This window comes from Vespula vulgaris, chromosome 19, assembly GCF_905475345.1.
Source record: "Vespula vulgaris chromosome 19, iyVesVulg1.1, whole genome shotgun sequence".
NCBI lineage: Eukaryota > Metazoa > Arthropoda > Insecta > Hymenoptera > Vespidae > Vespula > Vespula vulgaris.
The window spans coordinates 832,550-845,978 of NC_066604.1; the positions used below are offsets into that span (position 1 = coordinate 832,550).

Genomic DNA, 13,429 nt, shown 5'->3' on the forward strand with positions numbered 1-13,429 from the left:
ATTACTAAATTAATTATCCTTAATTATCCTTAAAGTAATTAATTTATAATGACGATTTATATTCCTTAAAATGGATTAAGAAAGCAATATGAACCGGCTAATAATCTTTTTTTTTTCTTATTTTATCTTCATCTTGTTTATCTTATTTTTTTTTATTCTCGTTTTTTGTTTATTTCTTTTTGTTTTTTTTTTTAGTTTCGCTCAGTTTCGTTTTTCTTTTATTAATTTCAAGTCCTTACTATTCTTCTATAATTAATCTATAATAGAATTAATTACAAATAAATTCTCTGATTCTTCGATAATCAATAAATAAATTATCCTTAATTATCCTCAAAGTAATCAATTTATAATGACGATTTATATTCCTTAAAATGGATTAAGAAAGCAATATGAACCGGCTAATATTTTTTTTTTCTTTTTTTATCTTCCCCTTGTTTATCTTATTTTTTTTTTTTTATTCTCCTTTTGTCTTCATTTCTTTTTTTTTTTGTTTTTTAGTTTCACTCACTTTCCTTTCGTTTTGTTTTGTTTTGTTTTTCTTTTATTAATTTCAAGTCCCTACCATTCTTCTTCGTATACTCATAATGAAGCGGAAACGAAAACTTCCGCAGTGAAACTTTAGGGAGAAGGAAGTTTTAACGGTAGCTCTCTCGAAGTTTTCAAGCCGGATGTTCCTACGGTAACTTTTCTCCGGGCATAAAGTACTCCTCTCGTTCACGTCGTTGAACATTAATAAATTTCGGTATCCTGAGATCGATCTTACTCTAGTCGGTAGTGATGAAACAAATTATCGATGATCTGGATTATCGAAGGACGTAATCCTCTTCCACCGAAATCCAACATCCACAGAGAAAACTTTGATTTATTGATGATCGATCGATCCTATCGTATTCGTGTTCGTCTTGGTATCGTATTTAAAACGAGCAAAATGAAAGGGAATTAAATTGATCAATGGTTCGAACAAGGGAATAAATAATAAATACAACTTGTGTGTATTTTTACACGTATTTGCTTACACGATATTTATTTATTTATTTCTTTTTTATTTATTTATTAATTATATAAATAAATAAATATGTATATATATATAATTTTACAAACGATCGAATGTTCCCAAAGTATAAAATGAGAAGATTATTAATTCTAACGTAGAAATAATCTTTTTTTTTTATCTTTCTATATTTCTTTTTCTTTTTTTTCCCCATTTGGTTACTCTACAACGTTCATTAGTATGATTAAAATTATCAGTAACTACACATAAATGCATAGAATTTTTTTTTTTTTTTCCTTTCTTTTTTTTCTCCAGAGAGACCAATATTAAATTCAATACTCGTACGTTTTGACGTACCGGTACATATATACGTGTGCGTACGTACATACATACATACATACATACATACATACATACAACATGTATATACTATATATTACTTACACATTTACGGCTATAAAATAATATTAGATTTTATATATGGTAAATCGTAAAATATGAAGAGCAAGATCCCGTGAAAACTTTTTTCATATTTTTACACCCTTCAACAAGGTCTTTGACCCTTATTACCAAGGCATGTTCGTATTTTACACGGTAATATTTGTTCGCTTTCTAGCACGTTCACACGAACGTACACACACACACACACATCCACACGTGTGCATATATATATATACATATACATATACATATACACACGTACATATACACGCGTTTATGTCGATTCACTTCGTTTGCGAAGGAGTCACAGATTCCAGATTAGTTTTATGGTTAATATCCAGGTGCGACGTTCATTTTATGATACACTTATTCACAATTTCACTTAGGTGAAAATACGTACGTAACCTACGTAATATATGTTACGCACCAGTAGTAACCTATACGGATAGTAACTTTGTAAAATGACATTGAGGTTAGTTGAGGTTAGTTTATCTCACCGTTGTTGAATTTATCGTGGTCCCATTTCGTTGTCGTAACCGAACCCTCCACTCGTATATTTGAATTTCCAAATGATTTTCCAACTTTTCATCCGTATATATGTCAAACTCATATTTTCAAACGTTTTCAAATAGTATATATTCATGACTTCTTCATTTGGAATCTACAAAATTTCTTTGAAGAACTATCTTGAACTCTAACGATGAAATTAAATTTTAGCGATCTCTCAAAGAGATATCTTGATCATTTGTTCTATGAGAAGATATTAGAATTGATTAGTGATTATGGTGGATTAAATAATTCCAACGCAACTTTTTGAGAAACCTATGTTTCTATCGAAACAACCGCAGGAAAAGCAAATGAAGAAATGGTACAATTAGCAAGATATATCTAAAAAAATATAACAGAAAGAGAAGATGCTAAGTTGCATGTTTTTCTAGTCCGCTTAAAGAGAGTGATAAGAAAGATTGATATAGTAAAAATCGAATATACTTTGTACGATATAGTGAAATTTAATTAAAAAATAAACAAGCAATTTTAAAATCGGAGAAAGCTGAACTCGGTTCGTTCATTGAAGCGTCAAACAATATAGATAGATTTCTTCGATAAATTAGAAAATTAAAAAATGATATTCTTTTGATATATATCGTCTTGTGATTTCGTAATTTACGATTAGAAATTTTCAATCGATTTATTTGCCCATTTTTTTTCTTTTTTTTTTTTTTTTTAGAACAATGGCAAAAGGACCAAACACGAATGAGTCTTACGATGGAAACAATAGTGAAAAATAAATATTAATCTCAACGAAAATGATAATAGTGATATAGTGATATATCATCCAACTGACAAGAAAACGAACAAATCTCATAGATAATGATAGCGATGAAAATGATGCAGAAGAATTGTTTTAAAATTGATCATACCGTAGAAAATTATAGAAAAACAAGTTTTGATTTTTTTTTTTTTTGCAAAAGAATATATCGCTCAATGTCTGCAAACTTATATAAATGAAATATCATTATAATATATTACTTGATTCCAAAACTATACTATATGATATGACGCGAATCCTAGGAGTCCACGTTTTCGCAACAAAGTGCTTCTAAATTGCTGGTAGATAGGTAATTTCCGAGATGGTTTCGAGTGCAAAGGGTTAATATCCCTTGAATCGTACCCTAACAACAACAACAACAACAACAACAGCAACAAAAACAACAACAATAATAACGAAAAGAACAGTAACCGCAAATGAGGTAACTCAAATGGAAATCAAATGCAACCGTTACCCCAACATGCACACCATGGTACATTTCCACTACTGGTGCTACCCTTTCTCGATTTAACTAAACTGTCCCTGATATTACCAGAGTTCATCATTTCCTTATCCGAATTGGCGGTTGTCAAACCGTCAGAATATTTTTCCCTCGTAGTTTCCAAACTACCGCTTCTGGTTGTTTTTATCGACGTTACGGATGACCGTTTCTTAGGATTGAAATAAGAGGATACTCGTCTTATTTGATCTTTCCTTGGTGAATCTTGTCCGGAGGATGACGATCTACTTTCGTTCTTATCCTCAAGAGCATCAGACGTCGTTGTAGTAGTAACGCTGAGTTTCCTTGTCCTTTGACCTCTAACCGATTTGTCAGGTGAATCCGGCATCGTTTCGGTCGACGTAACGCTGCTCTGTTTTTTCAATTTCCTTTGAGCGTGTGGCGATATAGATTGTTTAATTAAAAGTTTGTCCTTCTTTATCGCACGTTTGTTCCGTCTGATTACGCTCGGCGTGTTCGGTAAACTAACGTTGTCATCATCCTGACGAGAACATTGAATCTGTTCGTCCTCAATATGTGAGTCACCATCGATGGAGGTTTGCGTTTGAGCTTGTACCTTGTTTTTAATCTGATCGTAATACATTCTGATGTTATGACAAACGTGACCGGTTGGTGCTGCTCCGCCCGGTACGAACGGTACGTTCTGATAAAGATTCTGATTCTGATTGTGCATATAACGCGTAGCGTTTATTCTTCGTAAGGTTTCAAGGTCATACGGCATAGAAGATGGTAACAACGTGTGAGGACTTGGTCTTTCGAAAGATGTCACTTGAAAGTCTTGCGCCGACGAAGGAAGACTTTTTTTAACGATCAGTTGATCGGTTGGAATCAACAAACGATTATTCTGATCAACGGCTGTCGTAATGTTTCCTTGCCTTCTGCGATATCTCTCGCTAGGTCGTAGTCCTCGAACAAAACTCGTTGGAGGTGGCAGAGGTGGTGGTGGTGGTGGTGGCGGTGGCGGAGGTGGGGGTGGTGGTTGCGGAGGAGGCAGTAACGACGATAACGGTGAACCCGGATAATTGTAATTCATATTGTTTTCACTTATTTGAACTGAAAGTGGTTTGGTTAATGGAGAATCTCGTTCGGGACACTCGAGACCGATTCGTTCGATATTCGTTCGTAGAAATGGATTCGTTAGAATTCTATAATCCAAAGTTGGTAACTGCGGAATCTCGGGTGTATTAACAGTTATCTCTGGTTCCTTACGAGGTATCTTTAAAGTCACGTTTAAATGCGATTTGTATGCCTTAGTCGTCGAATTGTCGACGTTATTGAAATTGTCCAATGTATTGTCGCTCTTGGTCGTTATCATCGTCTGTCCAATCTCGTTATTATTGTTGGTCCTTGTAATACTTTGATTGTCGCTCGTTAAATCCTGACAAGACATCGACTTGGTCAGTTGATTGATCGGTATCGATTTCATCACGGAGAGATTCTCCGTACTGAGGTAAGTTCTTTGTAAATCGTCCTTGCTCGTCTGAACGAAATTATTCCCATATGAGACAGCACCGTTAACGCAAACATCAACCGAACCCTTTCGTAGTCCTAACAATTGATTATTATTGTTACCACATATAACTGTGGATCCTGTTTTACCGCTACTCGAACTGTTACCAGTACCGAAGTAATAATTGTTACCGCAGACATTTGGTGAATCCTCGTCTAGTAATTTCTTTGGTTTCAATGTTGCCAACGGAGCGAAAAAATGTTTTCGCTTCTCCGCAACACCGTACGAATAAGTCTCTTCGGTATCTTTCTCTTCGTTCTCGACATTACGATCATTGATTACTCTTCTTTCATTGTCCTCCAAATTTTGTTCGATCGATTGTTCATCGATGTCATCATCCCAAACATTACTCGAATCAATCTCTTGTCTGGGAACGTACGAATGCGAGTCAATGTCAAACAATCTCGAAGGAAATTGTTTACCTTGAATTTCCATAGAATCCAAATGTCTCCTATCTCTTATCAGATTCGAACTGTTAACCATACTTTGGCCATTGTTGGTAACCAATTGAGAGGTCCTTCTTTCGAAATCCGTAACTCCTATATTTGAATTTGATATACCGGTGTAACTTGACAATTGCTTAGTTTCCGAAACTAACAAATTGTTTTGCCAACCGATTGGTGGAACGACCTGAATATCCGATAGATTATTATCGTTCATCGGATTTAATAACGGTGAATCCAGATTGCCAAGTGGTATCAATGGATCCGCGTAAAGGTTTGGACAAGGGAAAGGTATAACTGTTGATACGTTATTACCGGATATCGATGGATCGACGATCGTGTTTGGACACTCGAACGGACAATCTCCAAAATAATTCGGTTCTGTATAACCTTGACAAGACTCGTAGGTTCCTGGATAAAATGGTATATTGTCGTGAAGTTTTCTAATTGTATCGAACAACCTTACGTTCGGTTTTCTTTGATTTTCCTCGTTTGTGGTAATCGCAGTAGGCTCATATTTTCTATCCTTATCCTTTTTCAATTCCTCTTCCTCGTCTACCACCGATAGATCATCGAAATCAACGTGCAAACGGTGCAACAAATTATTATTGTTACCGTTCATCTTTTCCGTCGATATTTTTTGATTTTCCACGTTCTCTAATTGTTCCTCACGATCGCGTAAACGCGTCCTCCTTTCTTTTTCATCACTGGTTCCCATAGGTTCTTCCTCGTGCACGTTCTCATCGGAATAATCCGAATGCAGCTCCTCGTCGTCATCCTCTTCTGAGCGATCCTGAAACCCAATTAGTTTGTTATTACTTATTTTTCTTTATTAAAGTAATTATCCGAGAATGATTAAGATGTTGTAAGTAAATGTAACAAAAGAAAAAAGAATCGGGAGAAAAAGAAAATTCTATATAAAAGATGATCTGTTATTGTTGTTAGTATTATTATAATATATAAATATTATTATACAGGGTGTTCTTAAAAGATTTTAGATTATAGAGAATTAATAAATTAATAAATTAATAAATTATAATACTAATAAAATAAATAAATTAGTATTAATATATCAATATATTAATATTTAATACATTAATGTATATATTAATATATATAATATGTATATATTGATATATTAGTATTTAATACATTAATATATTAATACATTATAGAAAAGTAATAAATTATAGAGAATTCTATTATTATTATTATCATATTATTATTACATATTATTATTATACAAGGTGTTTTTAAAAAGAGATTCTAAATTATAGAAAATTAATAAATTAATAAATTATAGAGAATTAATATATTAATACATTATAGAAAATTAAATTATAATCAAAAATATAATGATATAAACATAATATATAAAAATGTTTGAAAAGAAGAGCAATTTAATCCTCCGGCTTTTCAATCACCGATCATCCCTTGTAATTCAAACCATATTAGCCTATTTACTATTTCTTTAATCTATTTAATCTTCTTTCTTCTTTTTTTCTTTTTAATTTTTACACAGAACGACTTTAGTTGGCCGTGAATACGCGAAAAAAATTCTATATAGGAATTTTATATAAATAATTTGTAATCGTTCGTGATACGTAAGAAAAAAGATTTTATTGAGAGTGACTTTAGTCTGTCTAGTGAGTATGTAGAAAAGATTTTAGTTTATATAAGACTTTAGTCGTCCGTGATACGTAAGAACAAGTTGAGAAGTGACTTTAGTCTACGTAGTATGCGAAAAAGATTTCGTGGCGAGTGACTTTAGTCGGCAAAAGGATCACTATAACGTTATAAAAGTTTCAAATGTTTTTTTAAAGTTCGTCGTATATCAAAAGCAAAAAATGTTCATCATTTCAAATTTTATAATTTCGAAAGATTTTATCGGATTCGCGCGTATACGATTATTATTATTTTAATAAACACCTTGTATATTTTATTAATAAGAAAAGAGATAAATTATGTATATAATATATATATATATATATATATATATGTATTATAATAATTTGTTTATATAAGAAAACTAATTGAGATAGGATAACATTAATTTATTTATTTAAAATTACTGTTTCAATAATTATCAATAATACTTTACTTATGTATCATAATAATTAATTTATCTGTATATTAAATACAATCTACCTATATATCAATCATATAAATAGATAAATATAAATTACAATCATATTGTAATACAATCCAACAAGACTGAAGCAACATATTACGAGTAAAATAAAAAGAAAAGATAATTTATATAATCACATATTTATATAATCTATAAATACAATAATTTCATATTCATAATACATTTATACGTAAAAATACAATAACACATTTTTTCAAAAAAATAATCAATCAATCAATCAATCAATCAATCAATCAATCAATCAATCAATAATTTAATTAAAACTCATTCGAAACGAACGAAAAAGCAAGCAAACAAGTAAACAAGCAAACAAACAAACAAACAAACAAAAAACGAAGAAAAAAAGAAAGAAAGAAAGAAAGAGAAATAATCTGCGAGAATCAGGACGATCGATTAAAGGAAAAGAAAAGAACAAAAATAGAATAAACAAAAAAAAAATAAATAAAAAAAGGATAACAAAATTATAAAAAGGAAAAGAGACGAAAAAAGAAAAAGAAAAGAAAAAAAGAAAACCAACCTCGGATTCGTCGCTTTCGGGTTGATTCTTTTGTCTCTTCAATATCTCCTCGAGCTTATCGTACTCGTCCCGTAGGCTCCATATCTCTCTTCGCAGCTGCTCGTTCTCCCTTCGCAATTTCTTTATATCGTTTTGACCTGAAATAAGAAGTACCAGCGAAAGGAAACGGTTTATCGTCTCGAACTCTATAGAAAATGAACAAAATGTTAGAAAGAGAAAGATACATAGATAAGATATATAGATACATAGAAAGAGAGAGAGAGAGAGAGAAAGAGAGAAAATGAAAGAAAGAAAGACAAAGAGAAAAAAAGAGATACAATTTTCTTCTAAGATTCATTTCTCTCTCTCTCTCTCTCTCTCTCTTTCTCTGTCACACACACATACATACATACACACTTTCTTTCTCTCTCTTTCACACTTCCTTTCTTTCTTTCTCTCTCTCTCTCTTTTTTCTACACTCTCTCTCTCACATTTTTTTCTTTCTCTTTCACACTTTCTTTCTATCTCTCTTTCTCCTTTCTCTTGCTTTCATTCTTTCACTAGGAAAATCACTTAATCACTGGCTTTAGTCGAGTCAGTAAGGGCTGCCTGGTACATCTATTGAATCGATCGATCATTGGTCAGCAAGGGAGAACAATCTCTGAGCTTTGAAGAGCTCCTTCTCCTTCTCTTTCTTCTTCTACTTCTCTTTCTCCTTCTCCTTCTCTATACTCTATACTAACTCTTCGTATTTCTCGGTTGGTCGGTCGTTCGTTCATTCTTTCGTTCTTTCGTTCTTTCGTTCGTTCGTTCGTTCGTTCGTTCGTTCGTTCGTTCGACTCACACGTGTCAAGGATCGAGTGATAAATCACCGCGGCTGCTGGACCTTCCAATTACTTAACTCAACGCGAAAACTAGTAAACTTCTCTCGTCGTAGCTCATCTAAAGATCGAATTTAATAAATCGAACGATTTCCTACACTCTACTCAACTTTTCTACGATCTTTTACCATCTACCATCTTACCTTTTTCTATTTTTAACAATCTCTAAGGTCGAAAATCGATACTTTTCGAATCGTGAAAAACGAGCGAGTGTCAACCGACCTCGAGTAGTCGATCGATTCGATTTATAGAATAGATATAGAATGGAATAGATAGATAGAAAAGATTGATTGATTGATTGATTTCATCTTTGGATAAATTTTTTTTCTTTTGTTTGTTTGTTTGTTTTTTTTTTTTTTTCATTTATTTTCTGCATTTATCGAAATACTGATACAATTTTGTAATATATATATATATATATATATATATATATATATTGTATTCAATATTATATTATAATAAAATGTTATATTATATAAAATATTTATTAATTTTAATGAAATATATTACGTTATATTAAATATTATTGATCAATTTTATAGTATAACTATTATAATTATTAAATAGTATCTTATTATACGATCGATCGTACGTATCGTGCAAGGGTCAAAAATAATTATAAAAATAAAAATAAAAAGAAAAAGAAAAAGAAAGAAAAGAAAATTCGCGTTAAAATTTATTCGCAAGGGAAGAAAAGAAAATAATTGAAGAGGAAAGGAAAAAAGATGAAAACATAAAACTTATGCGTCTGAACTAAAACGCGAGCTATGAAAAAACAAAAACAAAAAGAAAAGGGAAAACCAAAAGAAACCAATAGGAACGATTTAAAGTATATCGAAATGCATTTTAATTGAAAACATTTAATTTAATAGACGTATAAGAAGGAAAGAAGGGAAAAAAAATCGCGTGGAATAAATTCGTTGAGGAGAATTTGATTTATAGGAGGAAAGAAAAGAAAAATAAAAGAAAAAAAAAAATAGAAAGAAAAAGAAATGTAAAATCGATGAGAGGTATAGAAAATGTTTAAAGTAAAATACGAGCTTTACGAAATGCGATTGAAAATACATGGGAATGCATTTTAATTAAGAACATTTTATTTAATAGAATTATGAAAGGAAAATTAATGTGTTGAGAAAAATGAATTTCTCTCTCTCTCTCTCTCTCTCTCTCTCTCTCTCTCTTTCTCTCTCTTCTCTTTTTTTTTTATACTTAAGTTTTCCGTGACATTTTATGGGAATTAATTGGTGCGCAAGGTTTCTGCAACCGTATGAAATTAAATATGACGTATTAAGAAAACCGTGTAACTGCGAATCGTGTAAAACATAAAAAAAAATGTTGCGATAAAAAAGATCCTATATTTCGTTAATAATAAATTATAATTAATAATAATTCATAATAACAATAAAGTAAAACGTAACAAGAAAATCGTGTAACTGTAGATAATGAACGAAAAAAAAATATATATATATATAGTGTGTGTGTGTGTATGTATGTATATATACACATATATATATGTATGTATATGGACTCTATATTTTGTTATTATATAATTATATAATTTATATAATATTATAATATTATATAATTAATAATAATAATAATAATAATAATAATAATAATAATAATAATAATAATAATAAAATAAATAGTAGGTGAAAAAAAATATGTTTAAAAAAACCATGCAAGTAAACCTCGTTTACAAAAAACAAATATCACGCAAAACAGACTCGATATTTCGTTAATAATTAATAATAATTATTAACTGTAATAATTATGATAAAATGTGTTAAAAAAAAAAAAATCGTGTAACTGTGAATCGCATACAAAAAAAAAATAGAAGAAAAAGTATCGTGTAATAAGGAGATTTAATATTTCGAAATTAAAATCTCTCTCTCTCTCTCTCTCTCTCTCTCTCTCTCTCTCTCTCTAACTGTTTATCACAGAATCTCGTTCGATATCTTTCGCGTAGAGTTAATTCGACGAATAATTACGTTCAGGTTCTCGAATCGGGAATTTTATCCTTTTTTTTTTTTTATACGAATGTCGGTTGCACTCCTCTTCCATGTCCGTTATTACACGTTTGTGTGCGTGTACTCGAAATGCGATAACAGCCGACTAAAAACCGAACCGCGAGCGCGAGCATAACAAGAAAAGCCATGTGGTAAATCAGGATTAAAACGAAGCTTAGCGTGGCGCGAGATTTAAATAAATTAAATCCTTCCAGAGGTTCATAAATTCGGATTTCCCGCGCGAACACGAAGGCCCCATTCGGATCCTATTAAAGCTCGAACCATCCATCCTATCTTCGTTAGATCGACCTCTCTCTTTCTCTCATTCTCTCTCTCTCTCTTTCTCTTTCTCTCTTCTTGGTTTGTTCTTTTTTTCTTTTATATATATTTATATATATATATCTTCTTCTTCGGTTGTAATTTTGTTTCTTTTATATTTGTGTGTGTGTGTGTGTATATATATTATATATATAATACATATATATTACAAAAATATATATATATATATGCAAATATAAAAGAATATATATATTATACATATTTATATATATACACACATATATATGTATTTATATTTTATATATGTGTATATATATATATTACATATATATTACATATATATTACAAAAATATATATATATGCAAATATAAAAGAATATATATTATACATATTTATATATATATACACACATATATATGTATTTATATTTTATATATGTGTGTATATATATATTACATATATATTACATATATATTACAAAAATATATATATATATATGCAAATATAAAAGAATATATATATTATACATATTTATATATATACATACATATATATATTTATATTTTATGTGTGTGTGTGTGTGTGTGTGTATGAATCTTTCTTTCTCTCTCTCTTTCTCTTTCGTTTGTACTTTTTTGTTTTCTTTTATGATATCTCTATCTATCTTTCGCTCTTCTTCTTTATTTTCTCTTTCTATTTTTTGTTGTATTGATTGTACGAGGTTATATTAACGACACACATACATAAGAACGATGTCTAGACAATTTATTGTTTAATATGCTTCAATTTTAGTTCAGCGTTTCTCAATTCATTCTCAGCATTTCTCATTCATACTCTAATTTGTTTTCTTTTTTTGTAATTAGTAGCACTAAAGGACATTCTTATATTTTTGTGAATTAACACATCGAAAGCGTTAGAAACTTTTTTTACGAAGAAAGATTTGGAATATTTTTTTTTAAGAGATATAGGACAGAAACAAAAAATTAAAAAAAAAAATGGTCTTCGACAAGATTCGAATGAGAATATTCTTGTTAAATTTTTCGAAGATATAATGGCGACAGAGCATTGTCTCTTTTGAAAATGATCTACGAAGCAATATCATTACGTTTCTTCGGATTTGTTCTATCATATTTATGAATCAATTTAATTCGAACGAATTTATTTAACATACGTATGTAAAGAAAAATTGTATATATCATATTAAAATTATGTCATTGTTAATATTCAGTTCTTTGTAATTAACATTAAAAACAAATTTATTCGATTTTGATAGGTTATATGAAAGGTTGAGAAACACTGCTCCAAGATAATTTAATAGACTTTCTATAGATTCATAGTGGTTTGAATTGTCCTCAAGGATGGTTCTTATTTTCTATTGGTTATCTATCACAGTAATATTACTTTGGAGGGTTGTTCAACCCTGCATAGTAATTAATAGGTATATTAAACGTAGATCGTTAAAGAAAGATGGAGTGAGAGTTAAGAGGGAGGCTTCTTCGTTGAGAAGAGATATGAAAGATTATATGAACGAAACTTTATCTTATCTTCTTATTATTGATATTACAATCTGATTCATGTTTCAATAGAGAAGATGGAGTATTTAAAAAAAAGAAAGAAAAAAAAAATTCTTCAAACAATGACGGTCAATGACGGTCCAAATTTTGTTGAGAATTTTTTATTGTTTATAACAGTTTTTCTTTTATTTAATTATTTTTCTTTTTATTCACTTATTTTTTCAATCTTTAATTATTCTTATTCTTTTATTTATTTCTTTACTTACGTATTTATTGTCTTTAATTTTTTTATAATAATAATAATTGGAGGTTCTTTTCTGTCCGTATGATATTTTATTCCCGACTGAAATTCATCGATTAACTTCACGTAGGAGGGTTAAAAAAAAAAAAAGAATACAATTTTTTTGATCAAAAATTGCATGTTACAATCGATCGCTCAGGATATTTTCTTTTTAGCTTTTATTTTTTCATTTTTTTATATTGTCGAATGAAAATATTAAAAATGGCACTTCCAGCAAACGACTGATAAATTTTTTGTTTTCTTTTTCTTTCTGTTTTTAATATTGTTTATTTTTATTTTTTATTTATTTATTTATTTTTTTTTTTAATGCACCTCAGGGGCTATTTGATTTACATTTTTTTTTCTTGTTTTGTTTTAATTCTCCTTTTCCTTTTTTCTCTTTTTTTCTTGTTTTTTCATTTTTGATAATCCCCTCGGGGGATATTATCGGGACGGTATAAAAAATCGTACGAAACGTTTTAATTTCCTGGTCGTCGAAAAACAATTCTCGTAATACACATGCTGCTATATCGGACACATTGGAATTGATTTATTAAATGATTATATTATTTATAAAATTAATTACGTGCAAATAAGGATAGA

General features: G+C 29.9%; 2 protein-coding genes across 17 annotated transcripts in view; one reads left to right on the forward strand and one right to left on the reverse strand.

Annotated features, from left to right (window-relative positions):
• The window catches only part of LOC127070638 (tyrosine-protein kinase transmembrane receptor Ror), a 286,547-nt gene that overhangs the window by 67,355 nt on the left and 205,763 nt on the right, over positions 1-13,429 (forward strand). The window lies entirely within an intron of this gene.
• LOC127070640 (uncharacterized) overlaps positions 533-13,429 on the reverse strand; it is a 44,623-nt gene continuing 31,726 nt past the window's right edge. For 8 of the 14 annotated variants that reach the window (XM_051008867.1, XM_051008866.1, XM_051008863.1 and 5 more), the window contains 2 exons: positions 7,884-8,020; positions 534-6,007 (listed from right to left, as the gene is read on the reverse strand). In XM_051008867.1, coding sequence (XP_050864824.1) covers positions 3,200-6,007; positions 7,884-8,020 — 2,945 coding nt within the window. In that variant the 3' untranslated portion in view covers positions 534-3,199. Of the gene's footprint in view, positions 6,008-7,883; positions 8,021-13,429 lie in introns of all 14 variants that reach the window. The other 6 variants (XM_051008860.1, XM_051008871.1, XM_051008859.1 and 3 more) reach the window with 1 other exon arrangement.